General features: G+C 46.1%; 1 protein-coding gene across 3 annotated transcripts in view; it reads left to right on the forward strand.

Moving 5' to 3' along the window:
* Positions 1-3,987: 3,987 nt before the first annotated feature.
* The window catches only part of ARHGEF6 (Rac/Cdc42 guanine nucleotide exchange factor 6), a 40,674-nt gene continuing 26,203 nt past the window's right edge, over positions 3,988-18,458 (forward strand). The window contains exons 1-3 of one of the 3 annotated variants that reach the window (XM_056360052.1): positions 3,988-4,218; positions 5,254-5,337; positions 13,550-13,634. In XM_056360052.1, coding sequence (XP_056216027.1) covers positions 4,054-4,218; positions 5,254-5,337; positions 13,550-13,634 — 334 coding nt within the window. In that variant the 5' untranslated portion in view covers positions 3,988-4,053. Of the gene's footprint in view, positions 4,219-5,253; positions 5,338-10,236; positions 10,371-13,549; positions 13,635-18,458 lie in introns of those variants that run through there. The other 2 variants (XM_056360051.1, XM_056360053.1) reach the window with 2 other exon arrangements.

Here is an 18,458-nt window from a genome sequence, read left to right on the forward strand (position 1 = left end):
ATAATAAAAACGTATGCATTGTGTGTATAAAAACAGTAATCTTGAAGATGATTTAACTTTTTTTGTCTCTTGGTTTCTGAGAGGTACTAACTTGCATTTCCTTTCTTTCAGTTATGGTGACTAGAAGAAGGCAGTGCAGCAGTGGATATGCATTTGAAAATCAAAGGATACAAAACATGACTGATAAAACTTGGCTTCTGAATGTGGTGTTGCCCACTGTTTGTGTTACAGGGTTGTGTTACCATTCAGGAGTTGCCTTTGAAAGTAGCACTACTAAATCTCTTGGATATAAAAAGATTCTCAGGTGGAAGTCAGTTCTGGTCTGCCATAGCTAACATCTTCCAAGAGTCAAGAGTGAGCCTTTTGTTTTGGTCAGTATACATGCATCAGTAGGTTCTGTAGCAGAAAGAATTTGGGGTTGCCCTTTATATAGGGTGCTTTCCATTTATGCTGAAAAAAAGAGCAAGTTACATGACAGCAAATTTTAGTCCTCTAAAATACAGAGGACTACATTGTCACAGATTATTCTTCACCAAGAAACCATGAAAAGTTTTGCTATATTCTTGTATTACAGTTTTGTAATTGTCCAGGCCTTCCGGATGAGAGTACTGATGTACTGAGACGATATTAGTGATAAATCCTCAAAGTAATTAAGTGTTCTTGTGAGTACTAGCTTCTTGCAAAACTCCAGACAGCACTGCATCTCTTGAAACAAGATGCTTTGTTCAAAACTTTTCCTTGGTTTGATGCAGTTTTATCTTACTTGTATGTTGATTGCCAGTGTATGTGAGAGGAATCCACCAGTGTTTCATGTAGAAGACATAACTTCAGATTGACTGAAGTACTTAAACAGTCAACGGCTAATAAAATTTACACTGACTGCTTCTGTGGTACACATACACTGATCTCATTTAAATGGCTGACAGTTTGTAACGAGTAGCTGAAGAAGAAAAAGCACACATACTTTGCCTAGGGATATAAAACTGCCTTTGGGTTTTGGGATATCACTTTAAACTTCAGTTACGGACTGCAGATTCGAAGAGTTACATTTGCCTGTATGTAGGAGATGGGTAGAATTGCAGTATTTCCCAGGGCTAATAAACTTACTGTTAAACAAAAGCATTATGGGGTTTGGGTTTGTTTGGTTTTTTTTAAGTAAAAACAAAATAAAACCTGTTGGTGACATTTGCATGGTGGAAGAGATTACTGACGTGATATAGTGATGAGAATTTGTTGGTACAAATTGGTCCTAGTCTATTCCTGTGCAAGAAAGAATAAAATACTGTAGCATTAAGAGACTAGTTTTTCAGCAGTAGCTTATAGTCTGGGTAATGCTGTTCAGGCTGAACCAGATCATCCTAACTAAAATGTAATGCCAGCATAACGACCTATCATGAACAAAGATTGGTACCTGCCTAAAATGCTAAGCAATGAGAATGTACCAGCAATGTAAATCGGCTCATGTGCTGACTCAGACTTCATGAAAGCCACTGGTTTGCGTGTAAGGCATCAGTAGATTCTGCACTGGAGAAATACTCCAGTGGTGTTCTTTGTATTGGGTGTTGTACCTCTGCTGAAAAAAAAGAGCAAGTTACATAAAAATAAGTGACTTTGAGGAGAATCGCTCCAGAATATTTTCTGAACATCCGAGTAATGTTAAGTTGCTGCTGTTACTATGCTGTTACTGATGCATATGCCATCAGAGTCCTTTGATAATTGGGTATAGACTACCTCACCGCCCCCCCCACTTTATTTTTTAAATACTACTGTGCTATATAGTCATTACTGGTGTAAGTCGGGGTGCAAATAAATATTTTCTGACTAGGGGGTGGAGGTTGACTGCAAGAGGTGATTGACAGTTCATTTTATTTGTCCGTGTCAGCAAATAAGCAAAGCTGAAGTCTTTTCCAAAGACCCGATCAGAAGCTGTTCCTTGTTTGGTGAATAGTCATACATTGGGCTTATGGGCTTGCCACAGAATTAATTTTAGAGTAGGGGTGGGTGAACAAGCTGGAACATTTGTAGATGTCTCCTTTTCAGAAAAATGTAAGGTTGGTCTTGAGGTAGCTAATCAGGAATGCCTTAAATTTTTGGGCTTTCTGAATATTCGTATGTTTCCAGGTCTGTAAAGCAGTTGGTAAGTGTTCAAAATGCGGGAATATTTTAATTTCATTGTAGTTGCAACCATTAACATCTGCTTGGCTGCAACAGCTGCATGTGAAATAACCATGAAACTAAACCTGCTTATCTACACAATAAAACGTTCGCTTTAGAGGAGGGAGTGGGTGAAGTACTCTCCTGTGTTCACGTTCATAACACTGAGTTTAATGAAGCAGGTGTGTAATTTTTCCTGTGTTGAAATACTTCTCTTGCTCTTTACATCAGAAACTGGTGTGTTCTGATGAGATGACTAAAGTGGATGTCTTCCATCACAAGTGATTGTCTCCAGTAGATGAACGAGCAGTAGCAGTTGTCTTGCCTACTACAGATGTGGAAAAAGAGAGCAAGCTACAGAAGCGGAGACTGCAAGTACTCACTTCCACAAAATAGAAGTGCTCATGAGAACTGGAAAAATGAAAATTAACACCTAAAGTTCTTGTAATTAGTCATAAATTCGAAATGTTTTGCACACATGCGGGTAGCTGTACTTCACCAGATGGCCATGAGTTCTGTGATTTAGCTTCAGCCAGCTTTTATCATTCACACTGTCTGCAGCTATGTGTTCCTGGTGTTTCCACACAGCAGAGAACTGGCACTCGTCCCCATGTCCTCATAAAGGTCAAAAGTCTGTCTAACCTTAAAAGGGTAATTCTGAATTCTTACTGGTAGCTGTTAAAAATGATCCTTACATAGGTCCCAGTAGCAGTTCTAACACACGAAACCATGCATATTTGCTGTATATAATTTATCCTGCTGCCGTTCTGTTTTTTCCCTACCCTATAAATTAATAGCCTAGGCAGTTTGAGAGCGCCGATTTTTTGAAAACGTTTACCTCGCGTCAGGTTAGGAATTGGCTCAGAATATTGTCACTGAGGAATTCTGGTCTCTAGGGTAATTTGGTCCTGCTTTATTGCTTCAATCCATGACTCTTCAACTTCCTTGACATCACAAACAGAATGCTTCATTCCGTCTGTTATAGCAAAATGACAATTAAAAAGGAGAAAATGGCAAGATGACTGGACTTTTCTAAACTGGTATGATAGATAGTGACAGTTAATACTGTCCCAGAGCAGGGTGAAAAACGTAGTATGGCATACAGTGGATCCGGAAGAGCTAGGGAAAGGGACATTTTAATAAGACTAGTAAAATGGTTGGGAAGTTTCATTCTCAGCTTTGGATGACTTAGATTTATGAACTTTTTGAAGTTACTCAGATGTTTGTTTTGAGAGGTTATCTTTCAAAAAAACGTTTTGAATTACATGTGCACATCTTGTAAAAAAACCTTGAAAAAAACCCACTGAAGTGCATGATGAGAATTTCTTTTCAAAAATCAGATCAGATCATGAAAATAGAAAACTACTATAAAAGGGTATTTCAATAACTTGGTTTGTTGCATAAAGTTGATAAATGTTTACCCAAAATTAGTGTGATATTCCTGCCATTTCATCTTTAGGGTGAAGTTCAATTGTAATACTTCAGTATTTACAGTATTAAAGACACATTTACTTCTTTGGGTGATAGCCAGAAGTTAAGACCAACTTTACCAGCTGCCACAAGGAGGAAGTCACTAGGTAAGGTATTTTTAGTGGAATAAGTATCCATATAAAATTCTTCTATTTTCAATAATGTTGAAATTGTGTAGTTAAAGATCTTTCACTGTCTCTCTTTAAAGTAACAGAGCACGAGAAACTTCTATTAAAATGTTTATTACCTTAGAGTAACAGTAGTTCTGGTTCTTAAGATTTGGTGAGTTTCTGTGCCGAGCAAAAAAAAAAAAGTAGTTTCACACTTGAGCTCTGCAAGCAGCAGCAGAGGCAGGAAGATGTAATCACGGATGTGGGTTCCAGCAAGCTGCTGCACAGGAGAACCGTGCTGGTGGCAGAGCTCCTCACGATGAATCCCGAAGAACAAATTGTAACGTGGCTTATTTCATTAGGAGTCCTAAATTCCCCTAAGAAAATAGTAGATGATCCGGAGGAGTTCCTGCAAACTTCTCTGAAGGATGGAACTGTGCTTTGTAAACTCATTAATCGACTTCTTCCGGGATCTGCAGAAAAGGTAACTCTTTCAGATGTACTTTGCTAGCCTGAAACAGGGCACTGCTCGGTGAAACAGTGCCCTCATAGTTTCGAGGTGCAGTTTTCCTTGGTAAGATGAGCAAGGAGCATCACAGAGAGAAATTTTTTACATTTCAGTAGTATCTAACTGAGGGCAAAGTACGATTGTAGCTTTAGTTCTTTTGAGTTTTGTCTCAACATCCAGAAAAAAAAGTGAAAGGTTGCAGCTGGCCGAGTTAATGAATGTTCGTTGAGTGGCAGGAAATACTGGGCCTACCAGAGATCAAAATATCTTGGTTTTGAATAGAAGGATATGCAGTTTGTATTTACGTAAATATCATTAATTACAACTCCAAATATATTAATTATTTCAGAACTCTTACTGTAAAATGCTTCATTAGTCAGGAAATATACTAGAGAAGCGGATTAGGTTAGGAATAAATAATAAACCTTGCATCTGTGCCATTCTGAAGTGTCGCAAGGCCACAAATCCATTGGTACTGAAGTTGTTTAAGCCATGTGGGTACATCCTATTACAGTTTTATAAGGCGTATGTTCACACAGTCCAGAAGTGTGATAAGTAACTGCAGGAGAAAAAAAGGGAAGGAGTCCAATGAGAGGTAGGAAATGGCAACGCAGAAGAGAAGCTGTTTAATTAAAAAGAAAAACAGGTTCTCCACCCTGTAAAACAGGAGTCTTGTTATGCAAAAATCAGTTTTGCTAGCTCCTTATCTTTTGCTTGTGTGTGATGGTTGGAAGGCAGTGTGTTCTTAAAGGTCATCAGTTTCCCACTGTCACTTAGGGCACTGTCATATGTTGACATTCAAAACAAGATGCCGACCATTTCGATGTATGCATCACTTCCTCCGGTGGCTCTTTCTTCCTGCTTCGACAGCTTGCCTGCCACCCCCATCCGCCCCCTTAAGAAGCTTCCCTAATTCAGTATAAAACGCACATGTCAATATTCATGCAGGCCTTCTGAACAGAGGCTAGACGGGAAGTAACGCAATGATCTCAGTGGATTTTCTTTCTATAGTATTGCCTGGAGCCTAAAAATGAAGCTGATTGCATCAGTAATATTCAAGAATTCTTGAAAGGCTGTGCACTCCTTAAAGTGGAGGTAAGTCAAGTTGGATCCTTTCTTTTATTGTCATAACATGCTTGTTTAATCAGCCTTCTGAAAGCAAGACAGATGCCAGAGGGATGAAATCTGTAGTCATTCCTCATCTTGTGTATTAATAACACAAATGAGAGTGTGGGTAATTTAATACTTTGTCCAGAGAATTTAGAAACTGAGTGTATTGAGAGAAACCGAGCTTAACAGATTCCTTCTTGTCTTTAGAGACAAACCTAAATGGTAGAAAAATGTGCAGCAATACCAGGAGGTCTGTGTAAACAGAGTTGAGCAGTGTGGACCTGTTTACATTGTTTTTTTATTATTAAAGAGAAGAGACTGCAGGTTTTAGCCTTGCTTTAATATGAAAGTGAAATATTCTTAATACTGCAGTATTTTTCATCTTGCAACAGTTGCATGAGATTCTGGCAAACACATAATATTAAAGTGATCCTTACACATAATATTAAGTTGATCCTTACACATAAAAATAATCCTAATGAGGTCAAAAGACACCTTTTCAGTGGCTGATCCTGATCCTACTATATGCTAATTCTTATGCTTAAGAATAGCTCATATTTACGAGATCAGAGTCTAAACAAATCACTTTAAGAGTTCAGCTAATTTTGCCATCAGATTTTTTACTAAGTGCATATGGATTTAAAATGTAAATACTTTTGTATCACACTTAAATTCCTACAGTAAAAAAGAAACCTGTAACCAAGAGCTGTCACTGTCGCATTTCAAATATACTCAACATTGTGAAAAAAACACATTCTGAAGACAAATTCTGCCAGAAGCAGGGACAGCATCCTTGGGCATTACATGGAATATTCATACACCACAGTGAGAAAAGTTCAACCCATGGTAGCTCTGTTCCTGCGCTTTTCCTTTGAAGGTCTAAACAAGCAAAGAGCTTTCCTTCTTTTCACAGCTTTTTAGCTAAACAGCATGAAAATTTGCTCATTCCAGAACCATTTCACTAGTCATGCATTTCTCAGAGCCTGCTGCGGCAGCCCAGTTTTAAGAGCGGATGTATATAGAATCACTGAAGGCCTATCACATCAAAAATCGGGTGTTGCCAATCTTCTGGAACTGGCCATGTGTGATTTCCTCCCTTTTTCAGAGAGTTTATTTTTCTATTTGAAAACTAATCATAATGGTTGTAGTGGAAAATATTAAAAAATAGCAGTCTTAAACAGCTAACAGGTAGGACAAGGGTACAGTCCTCAACTCTTGTGCTTTAACATCTCGTAGTTTCCAAGACCAGTTCTGCGATAATGCACTCCACAATTTTCAGATACTAGGAAACAGCAACATTGTGTGTCCAGCTCTGAGTGTTGCTCTGATCTTCCCTGTGGCTCTTCTTCCTCAGTTTTCATTTAAGAAAGGGTTTCCGACTTCTTTTTTCTTCTGATTTATAACCCTCTTAATCTTTGAAATACTCTGACCCTTCAGTAAGTTTCCTAGCATTCATGCGGTTGCCTCCCTCTTGGTTGCTGTGAAAGGAGGCCTCAAAAGCTGAATAAAAGCTCAAATCTCTGAAGGTGGAGGTTAAACTTTGCACTAAATTTGCAATAAATTGAAAATTATTTCTGCTTATTTTTTTCCAAAATATGAAATCATACTAGAATGCCAAGTGAAGACAGGAATTTTGCTTCTTCCTGGCTCCTCTCTGTAGCCTCGGGCACAGGAATGCTTGAGGTAGGACAGATGAGATGGTGAGCAAGACATGGCACAAGACAGCACTTATGCTTCCCTCTGGTTCTTTGCCTCCCATGTTGCCAGCTTTTCTGAGTGCTCTGGAGGCAAAGCCAGAAGAGACATGAAAAACCCTCTGCCATCTGTTCCTTCCAAAAGCAGCCCTGTTTGGTCCCTCTTGGCAAAAGAGACTCCAAGCAGCATGCCTATAGGTGGTCCTCTGTCATGCCTGATTCTTAGTTTGCCTTGGGAGCGGCTGCTGCCCTTCAGAGGGGGCTTCTCGGTAGCACATTTACTCTGAAAGCATGTTTGGAGCATCAGAACAGGCAAAAGAACATTCTGGTTCCAAGATCTAAAAGCACTGTAGCTGCAATGATTATTATGTCTAAGGAAGGTGAGCATAGGGTTAGAAAATCTGTTCTGCTCCAGTAACCTGGCCTGAGAAAAGAGTAATGTCAGGAAAGCTTTTGGCTTAAAATGTTTGAATTCCCTGCTGCTTTTACCCAGACCTTGGATTTGAAAATAAAACCTTAACGGTTCTAATTCTGCCCTTCTCCAAATGCCATGGAGAACTCTTGTTGCCTAGATATGAAGAAGTAGCCTGGGACGGGATCTGAGCCACTTCTCCTCTCTTGAGACTGACAAGTGCATGTTAAGGTTTGAGATTCTGTTAATGTTGCAGATGTGAGCAGAAGAGGATGTTCTGAGGAAATTCAGAGCTCACAACTTCTACTCTGGATACCGACTTGTACAAAAGGGCCTCATCCTGGGGAATCTCGAGCATGGAGAACTTCATACATGGCATTAGCATCCTGTCCCAGCATCCCATGGCTGCATTTGCCAAAGCAGGGGCTCCCTTCATTCTATGCCTTAAATTTGTTTTTGCCGTAGACGTTTGTACAGCTGCCGTTTGGAGCTGAATACATCACATCACCGGGCATTGCTAGTGTGCAGGGAAGGTGATCATTGCGGAAGGTAGGGTTTCCAACACCAGTTTTCGGTTGAAACCCAGGTCCCGCCTTCCACTGAAGGGATACTGCTTGCCAATCTCTTCCAGTGGGAAGGCGTGCAAAGAGGTTGCTCCTGCAGAGCTCCACATACGTACTCCCCTCCTACTCTTCTTTGTTGTCCTGGTAACTCAGTCTTCGGAAGTGGAAGAAAGACACAGCAAGGCAGACAGCACCTTCTCCTGTTTTACAGGAGCAGTGAAATGTTTGGACGTGGAAGGTGGGGGAGAAGGATGCTGTGACTTTCCTGCTTCGAGGTGGCTCCATTTAAGTTGCAGCAGCTTTACAGGCTGGTGATGTGAGCTGGAAAAGTCCATCTCATTGCAGGGTATAAATAACCAAACTCTTCCTCAGCTTCAGCCCAGGACTGAAGCCTGCAAACATTTGCTGCTTTCAGATGTGTTAGTCCTAAAAAAGAAGGCAAGCAGAGGAATCAGCACCTTCTAACTAGAGAAGTGCTGTAATGAGGTGAAACAATGAGTGTGTGTAAAATTGTCCAACTGCTTTTCAGTGCTGGAATTTGATCCATAAGAGCATCTATCGGTCCAGCTCTGCCGAGACAGAGGACTAGGGGGGCATGCCCACACATGGAGGGGATCTTAAGGGTCCTTAGAGGATTCTTTGGTGATTTGGACTGAGGAACGGTGCAGATAACCTGGTTGTGCTTCATTTACACTGTGGCTTCAACCTCTGAGCTGTGTCTGACTGAAGACCTGGTTCAGTGAATGAGTTCTGCTAAGGCAGTGACAGCTGGATGCAGGTGGGTTGAGGTGGAAAGTGGAAGGCGAGAGGGTCTGTCCCGATAGCCAGGTGGAGTCTAGTGTAGAAGATACAGGGAGAAGACCATGGGGAAAGAGAAAAATCAGGTAGAAAGCTCCTGGCTTAGCTTGCTTGAGAACACAAATGGGAACTGTTAGTCTTTGCTTTTTGCTCTTGATGCCACTGTGCACCTAAGAACAGCAGCTCAACAGCTAAGCAGCTTTTACTGCTGAGGAAGCACAAGCCCTTCATTCAGCAGCAGCAGCATTTTATTGCTAATACAACCAAAAACTTCTGGCAAGGGGCTGAATTTTGTGAATTAAGAACAGTATCTGCAGGATAAATCAATAGCTGGATTAAACCTGACTGTCCAGAACAATCAGAGAGCATTGCAGCGTGTCTTTGCCATCATGGGCAGAACTGGAGCTATTTCTGCAGCTGGAGATGCTCGCAGCCTTCACCAAACTGTTTGTACCTGGACGGAGGGCGTGTGAGAGCTCGTGAGAAATGGATCACCCCCGTAGCTCCCCATCCGTGTGCTCCCAAAGCCTGCACTGCTTTGGCTTACTTCCCAAGAGACATTTTCCGAGCTGGATAACTGTCAAAACAAGAGCTCCTGCCCAGCATCAACCAGCACAAGCACTGGGAAATGGGTATGTCTGGATTCAGAGCGCCCCAGTGTCCTGGAGACCTCAGGCTTGCAGGTGTGTGGGTGTCTGTGACACCCCTGTGTGGGGTTGGGACCTACAGCCGGGCTTCGCGCCGGGATGTCAGTACAGGGCTTCGTTCCCTTTCCGTGCCGCAGCCTGCTGTCGTGCTGGAGCACCTGGGGACATTCGTGCTGCCCGGGCAGGTGGGCACAGGCAGCAGTGGCACCATGCTGGCCGCGGCGAGGACGTGCTCCCCCTGGGAACCCCGTGCCTCAGCGGAACGGTGCCTCGCCTGCGGCCCGTTCTCGGTGGTACAACACTGCTGTATTGCCATTGCAATGGGCTGGGGTTTCCTTTCTTTTCCTGTACTTTCCCCCTCATTTTCCTTGTCCTTTCCCTTTCTTTTTCCTTTCTTTTCCTATTTCCTTTCCTTTTTTTCCTTTCCTCTTACCCCTCTTTCCTAGTTTACTTTTTCCCTCCCCCCCCTTTTCCGTTCGCTTCCCTGATTTACTTTTTCCCTTTCCCTTTTTCTCTCCCCCTTTTCCCTTTTTCCCGCCCCCCTTTCCCTTTCTCTTCCCTCTTCCCTTTCCCTTTCTCCCTTCCCTCTTCCCTTCCCCTGCGCTTTCTCTTCTCCCCTTCCCATCTCCCCTTCCCCGCCCGCTGCCCCCCTCCCGCCGGGCCGCCCCGCGCCTCCCGCCCGCGGCCGGCGGAGGGAGCTGCGGCCTCTCGGGCCCGGCACCGGCACCGGCGGCGGGGCGGAGCGGGGCGGTGGCGCCGCCTGTCACTTCCCCTTCCCCTTCCCCTTCCCTTCCCCGCGCCGCGATCCGGCTCCGGGTCAGAGCCGCAGCGGCCGCCCCGCGGCCCGCAGCACCGCCCGCCGTGCCGCCATGCCCCGGGGCTGCGCGCCCGCCCGCCCGCCGCCGTGAGTACCCACCGCGCCGCGGCACCGGGCCCGGCCCCTCCGGCGTCTGCGGGGGGTCCCGCGGGGTGTCCCCCGGGGGGTCGCCGGGCAGCAGCCACGGGTGTTACCGCCGCCGGGCAGCACCCACGCGTGTCCGCGCTGGTGTCGCCAGGGCCAGAGCGCGGGCGGGGTGCGGGGCATGGCGGCACCGGCGGTGAGCGACCGGGGCCGGCGCGGCGTCTGCGCTCGGGGGGCCGGCGGCAGGGCTGGCTCTGCGGCCGCCGAGGGCGCTCCCCGGTCGCCGGCGCGTCCCCGTGTCGCCGGGCTTGGCGGAGCTGGCGGCGCCCCGCTCCCGCCGCGGGCAGCGGCACGGCCGGTGGGCGCAGCCCTGGGGCACGGGCACCCCGCGGCCGTGGGACCGTGGGCTCCAGCCTTCCTCCTCGGGTTTGCGGGGGTCGCGGTCGCGCCGGGCTTTGGGCTTTGCCCCCAGCTGGGGGTTTGCCGGGGGTCTGCCTGGCGGCGGGATCGGCTTGTGCCGCTGGAGCAGCTCGGGCTGACACGCAGCCCGGCTTCCCCCGACCTTCCTGCCCCTCCCAGCCCGGCCCCGGGATTTGGGGGGCCGGTAACTTGCTGGGTGCGCCTGGGCTGGATGTTTCTTGACCTTCCCGAAAAGCCGGGTGTTCTGGTAGCTGCCTTGCGAGCACCGGCCGCTCCTCGCCTCCCTGCTGTCCCGGCAGGAGCGCTGGCGCTACGGGGCTTGCACGGACCGCCCCCCCCCCCCCCCCCCCCCCCCCCCCCCCCCCCCGGTGCGGGGCTTGCTCTCCCCCGATGCACGGTTGCTCCCTCCCGGTGCGATGTCCGATGGAGCAGCCAGAGCGTTTCACCCAGGGCAGCTGCAGTATTGTGATTATGAAAAGTCGGAAAAGCATTTTAATGGAGATCCTCAGGTGACAGCCGTAGATTTAAGCAGGGTTTTACTTAACGTCCACCAGGATCTTCCATGACCCAAGAGCAGAAAAGCCTTTCTCCCCTCTGTTTTTCTTCTAGCCTTACAGCTTGTCTTTTAGTTAGGAGTGGAATTATGGATGGATCGTGCTGGGAAAAGTAATGTTTAGCTCATAAATGAAGACTTTTTTTGTATGGTTAATTTATTCTGGAACAAGCTGCAGACTGCATTTACGTTACAGTAGCTGATCCAGGAGAGTTTTCCACATAGCCATTGTTCCACAGTAGCTATTCCAGACAATTTCTCCATGCAGAAAAGTCCTAAAAGTTACTGCTTGCTGTTGTACTAGATTTTTTTATATATCGCTCTTGTTACCATTTTCCTCTATACTTTTTCAGTCTGTTGACTCTGAGCTTACAGCATTATTCTGTGCACTGAAGGATCAGGGATGTATTTTACTCCTTTGGTACCTTAAAAAAAAAAAAAGAAAGCCTTTCATTCAAGGCAGGACTTGTTTTTCTGGACTTCCTGAAGGGGAAGAAAGAGGGTATGACTGAGAAAATGACACACCAGAGACATGCACGCAAACATCCCAGCCTCACTGTTGACTTTCCTCTTCTGCTCTGCAGAAGGGTGAAGACGTGTTACGGTAACTTTGCATCCTCCAGGTTGCATCCTCCAGCGGCTGCCAACAGGGTCAGCGCACGCCCAGGCTCTCCGTTACCATCTCCCTTTCCACGGAGCCTCTAACATCGCTGCCTAGGGCTGGAGGCGATGCTCAGATAGCGCTGCCTGCAATTGCAAGGCAGGAAAACTAGTTCACACACCAGTTGGCAGAGGGGATGGGGTCCGTGTGGTCCCAAGGAGCAAACCCAAGCGAGCGCAGGAGATAGATCAGCTTGGAAACAGCCCAAGGTAGGTGGGGATGTCCCCAAAATGTGCAGAGTGGTAGATATGACCAGAGCTGTGGAGCTAAGGACTTTAACATTTGTAATGATGGCAGGCTGTTCCCCATCTGAGCGTGGATTAAATTTCTTTTAGGGTAAAGCCTTTTTCCCAGTGCTCAGGGGCTGAGTCAATTTTGAAATATATTCTCAACAAAGAGCATCCCTTGTACTGCCCATGTTTGACTTTGTTGCTGCACTGATGTGTCTGTCAAAAGGCAGAGATGCCGCGAGCATCCAGGGCTGCGGAAGAGGCCAGTCCCCTTCCTATTTGAAATGTGCCAAGTGTATTCAAGGAGCTATATGTGGAAAGCAAGAAAGGGCCATTTTAAAGGGCAGTACTACCCTAAAGGTAATTAAGACCCATGTACTTGTTTAGCAGGATACGCTCTTTAGTGCATTGGAAGTGTTTCTAAGTAGATGGTGTCTGCCAGGAGAGCATTAAAAGCATCTTTCCTCTTCGTTGGATTTGCAGATCTGTGGTCTCCTTCTGCAAGACGTGTATTTGGGGGTTAGGAGGCAGTGCCTTGGTGGTACCAGTAACAGGGGTTTTTTGTATTGCTTGTCTTTGTTTCATTAATGGTTGGATTTATACAGTCTATATGAATTTGAGGGCGTTTCTCAGGGGTTAGAGGGGATTGCAGTGTTTTGGAAACTCAGATTGACCCTCATTGTGCTGGTGGTGATTTCTGAAGGGCTGGGTGTACAAGGTTCACGTTACCAGTCATAGAAAATAAGCCCTTGCTCACTATGTGTATCTGTTTTGCTGTTGAGGCTTAGCAACACACAATTCTTTAGAGTGAAATTTTTGCACATAAAATAACTGGTTTTGGCTTCCTGTAAAAAATGTGAATGTGGTATGTATGCCATACTGCAACAGCAGAAAATTCTGTATGTTTCTTGTGCTGTGGAAAGTAAATGTGTATGTATATATACATATATATGTACAGTCTCAATCTCTTCAGCTTTCGATAACAAAAATAGCAGCAAAATCTTTCCTTCCCTCAAGGCAAGCAATAACCTTCTCCGTGGTTTTCAGAGGAGTTCCTGCTCTGCAGATCGCACTGATTTCCTTCCCTGTCTCCAAACGCTGCTGGGTCCCCCTGCCCTTCCCATGCCGCCTGCCACCTGCGCCCCAGGAATTCACTCGCTATAAAGGAAATGGGACTTGTCAGCCCTGAATAAACGCCCTTTCCCTGCAGAGACACAGGGGCAGCTTAACCCTCACTGTCACCTTCCAGCGACGTGGGCTGCTCAGACAGCACTAGTGAGATGTTTCGAGCTCAACTGACCAAGTTCCTCTTTCACAGGTGTTTGATCCACATGATTTGTACACCGGAGAACAGTTCTCCAAGGTCCTGAGTACGTTAACAGCTGTAAATAAAGCTACTGAAGGTAAGAAAAATACTTTTTTTTTTTTTCCTGTGGTCTTTTCAATTTCTGTCTCATTTGTATGCTGGGGTGGGGTTATTTTTTTGGTAATTCCTAGTTTATGATGATTTCTGGAGGCTTAGCAGATTGTGCTGATGGCACCGATGCCTGATGCTGGACAGTGGGATCAATATTTCACGCTTCTACCAGCTCCGGGTTTAAACGTGGCATTTCAGAGTTGCTGTATGCACTTTGCAGAGCTACGTTATCGCTTTACACTAAGGGACCTCTGCTCAGTTTTGACAGTATTAAGGGACCTCAAAGTAGGTCATCGTAAAGGAGCCTCAATGTAAATGAGCATGCATCTCCCAAAATGCAAATAGCAGATTTTAAATAGTGCGTTTTAAAGCTGAAGGGAAAAACAGATCCATCTGCATAATATCTTTACTGAATGTCAAAACAAACAGTTGCCACATGCTCAGTCAATTGTATTGATGTTTCTCTCTCTCTCCTCTCCCTTGGTCCATGGAGGAGGCTCCTGGGTTTGGGAATCGGGGTGGTGATGGCTTGTCCTGCCTCCCTGGGAGCAGGAGTGGGCTGCTGATGCAAAGCAAATCAGCTCCTCTTGTTTCCATCCCAAATACATAGCTGTTCCCCACAGGCTCTTTTAAACTGATATTTGTCCACATAGGCTGTGAAAGGAGAAGTTCAGCAGGGAGGGTGATGACAGTGTGGTGCTCTGGGGAGGGGTGAGAGGACCAGGGTCTCTTTTCTGGGGGATGAGGAGCAGGTCTGCATGGACCTGGGAAGAGTTTGCAGGGTGGAAAGCTTTTATGGCCCCCTGTCATACAAGTGGATTTGCACGGAGTCCTGATCCACCAAAATCCAACATCAAGAGAAGAGTTCAATTCCCCTCTTGCAAGTTACATTTTAGGCAATTAAAAGCGAAAAAAATTAAACCCCAAACCCAACGATTTTCCTGTCATGGGATGTTTTTTCTGTCGGCTTACTGCATTTTGCCTAGTTTTGGTTTGCAGTGGTTTTCTCGGTTCTTTCAGTTCTCTTTCAACTTAGTTTTTGCTTTTGGGTTCTCTTCTGCTAGTACAGAGGCTGCTCAGGTTGTTCAATGGAACAACTTCATTGCTGGGACTGGACCGTTTTCTCCCTTTTCCCTCTTTTCTGTTCTCTTCTGTTCTGATGCCAGGTTTTATAAAATCAGATGTATATAAAATATATACTATACTTACACATGAGTGTTGTGTGAATTTTCAGGTATATGTTATATAAATAACGACATATATCTGATACTATATAATGTATTATAATCATAGGAATAGTATATATTTGTACATACACACCTGTATGTGTGTGTATAATGTTGCTGTAAAGAAATCGAGGTTCTTGGACTGCCTTTCTGCAGCCAGCACTCAGCTCTGCCGCCAGCTCGTTCCCTAGAAGTCAGTGCACGGTAATTCAGCTGCAGCACATCTCCTGACAGCCTCCTACCGCTCCCCTAAATGCCAGCACCCGGTGACCCCATGTAGAAAGCCCTTGCAGGTTGTTATGACGGGGGATGTAAAATGCAGGTTACCTAGTCCAGGAGCAACCTTTGCAAATGCTGACATTATGATCGACGTTAGTTTCAATTTTCTGAAAGCAAAAAGAGTGAGAAAATTTTCTGCCTCTGTGCTTGCCTATTGCCAGACTGGAGGGGTGTGATGGGGGTGTGTGCCAATGGGGCAGCCAGTGCCATTGTCACAGCCCTTATTTACAGCCCCCACTCTATTCGTGCAGCCACCCGTGTCCCAGCTCACCCCTGCAGTCGCTGGGCAAGGCTCGGGACGTGGCTTTGCTGGGGAATAATTTCTAGCACACGTTACCGACAGGCTATAGGGAAGCTGGGATCCTCTTGTTTTCATGGCAAACATCTGTTTGAACATATGCTTTCTCTGTTTAAATGTTTAAAAGCGCAATGCCTGTGATATAATTAGCTGCTCCGTCAGAGAGCACTCTTGGGAAAAGTACAGGGTAAAATAAATACATGCCTAAAACGTTTGCTTTTTGGTGGCTTGGCCAAGTTCCTGAGAAGCAGGAGCCTGTGTCCTACAAACTGCCACTGCAGATGGTCCCATTTGTCCCTCTTGCCAGAGGCCGAGGGCTGAACGGAGCATCAGGACAAGCCTGGTACTGGCTACTGCAGTTCCTGCTATGGCCAAGGCTCTGGCATGCCTGCACATCCCAACACCGCAGAGCTGCTGCATCCCAACACCCTTGCTGGAGGCAAAGGGAAGCAGGTGACAGATAAAGAAACACTGTGGGAATGTGATGTGTTTGTGAGGATCCATTTGAAGTTCAAATCCTTCAGTCTTTGTGGATCTTGTTATGCAAATAACTAGAGGCATCGTTTGTAGCAAATTAACTCAGACAGAGTCCAGCAGCTGTCCATCAAATAACAGCAACACAGAGCTTGATGCTTTTATCTGAAAGAGAGGGCAGGGGAGGAAAACCAGCTGGGCTGGATCAGATGAGGCTCATCTGCCAAAAATAGTGTAGGAATGTGAGCAGAAAACCCAGCTATTTTAACCATAGTTTAAGCAACATATGGCAGCAGTGTTCCATGCTGGACCAGGAATAAAATAGGATGCTGTCACGATGCAAGATAAATGATACACTTCCCTACCAAACTGTCAAAGTCAGTTTTACATTTGTTTCTAGGTTGCTGCAGATATTTATAAAAGCTTTGGAAGATTGGGAGGGGCAGGGAGAAGCATAAAATCTACAGTAACCGAGTCATTTCCGTGGGACTGTTGCTGATGGCTTGAATAAGCGGAGAAGTCTGGACTCGCGGTTTACACCCTCCCTTTTTAGAAGGAATCAGGGGAAGAGCATCTCGCGCTGGCAGCCAGCCACCCCTCCTGGCCTGGGAGTCGCCGGGAGCAGCCGAAACCGCTCCTGCTCAAATATCAGGATGCTTCAGAGAAAAAAAACAACCCCACTTTGTGTCTGCAAAGTGAGTTTTCCACGCAGAGGGTTTTGCTGTTGCTGCAGCCCAGGGAGATGGGAATTCACCGTGCGGTCATCGGGCAGTTGTGTAAGGAGCAGGGCGAGAGAGAAAACTGACTCACTGAGAGCACACAACACTTACCGACAGCGTTGTCTGTCACTGGAGCGTGGTCTGGGCGGACTGGTGTGTGGGTATGGTCTGGTTAAGGGTTTTTAAGGCAGCGGCGCCTGGAAGTCATAGTCATAGACCTGGTCCCTATTGTGCAAGGCGTTGGAGAAAGACAAAGCAAGTCTGTTCTCCAGGAGCTCACAGTTTGTGTTGCTCCAGGCCCAATCTAAGGATGCGGTGTTTTTCTATTGAAACAAAAATTCTCTGGGGAGAGTGAAAGCCCAGCTGAGTTCCTGTAACTCCCACCAAACTTCCCCTTCGGAATGATTTTTCCATGTTGACACTCAGACTGGAGGAGAATGGGGGAACAGCAGCTTTAGAGTTTATGTTTTCTCATTCCTGCGTATGCTTGGTGGCTCGATCACCCTCTCTTCTTGCAGCATTTTCAAAGAACAGCTCCGAACATCACCCAGGGAACCTTGCACGGTCATGCCTGCAAAACACTCTTCTCTGTCCTCCTGTTGAGGTCCACGGGCATGCCAGGTCCACGCTGCAGGTAGAAAACAAAAGCTCTGGAATACAGAAATGTTCTTGAATCTACAAGGCAAATCTTAAAAGGGCTTCACAGTTTGCTGAAATTATAATATCTGCTGTGGTTGCATTTTAGCACCATGGCATATAGAAGGGAGGTGATCTGAGCGTTGTCCCACAGCGTGGTGTGAGGTACAGTGGCAGAGAAGTACTGGGAATGACTGGGTGGCTTGGATCCCATGGGTTTTGCTGCTCTGCAGCGCCCAAGCAGGATTCTGGGGCTGAGCGCTGCCAGGTCCTGCAGGAGCTGGGACTGCTCATAGTGACAAGGCCACTGACTCAATCTCAGCACAGGGCGGTTGCCACCAGGAAACTTTTTACCTTCTGGCAGCTTTTTGAGTAATAATATAGAAACAAAGCTGCTGCTCTGACACATGTCTGTTTTTCATGATTACTGATTTATTTCCAGCATCAGGCAGGCGGTGGCAGGAACAAGCCCAGAGACTAGTTTGAGAAAGCGAGGAGCTTCGAGCGTGTGAAGGAGGCAACGCCAAGAGCTGCTGGGGCTACCTGAGCCTTTCCGAGGGCTGTCTGTCTCCTGGGGGTGACAGTCCTGTCCTTCCTCGGCGTGGTCTGAATCCCTCTCTCACATGGCTAATGGCAGCAGTCCACGAACAGTAATCAAAATTGTGCCTAGCCTCTTTCAGCTGTATAATGAACCCAGGCGGACTTATCTAAATAGAGAAGCGATTGTGTTGACCAGCTGTTCAGCATTCTTCCCCGCTCGGCGGGGAGCCCTAAGCTGCAGCTGTGGAGGTGACCTGAGAGCGCTCACTTGCGAGCTAAACTTCGAAACACCTTCAACAGTGCTTACCAGAAACATTCACAGTTGGACAGCATTGGGCTGAGAATTATTCTAATTTTCTACAGTTTTGAGGGGGATTTAAAAAAAAAATACTGTGGGTGGATGTGTGGCTGCAGAGGTGGCATAACCTGGGAGTGCCGTGGGATGCAAATCAACTTCTTCCAGCATGGAAGGGTTAACCCAGCCCAGCAAAACCATCCTTGCTGTTGACTAGGAGTACCCGCACTGGAGATGCAGAGCACTTGCTCTCTTGCTCTGATAGATGCTCTTTCAGCTGTTGTGCCCTGTTCTTGTTTTCTTTATAGGCTTTACTCTTTGCTTTGCTGTGATGCAGAGGGAT

This window comes from Falco biarmicus, chromosome 14, assembly GCF_023638135.1.
Source record: "Falco biarmicus isolate bFalBia1 chromosome 14, bFalBia1.pri, whole genome shotgun sequence".
Taxonomy (NCBI): domain Eukaryota; kingdom Metazoa; phylum Chordata; class Aves; order Falconiformes; family Falconidae; genus Falco; species Falco biarmicus.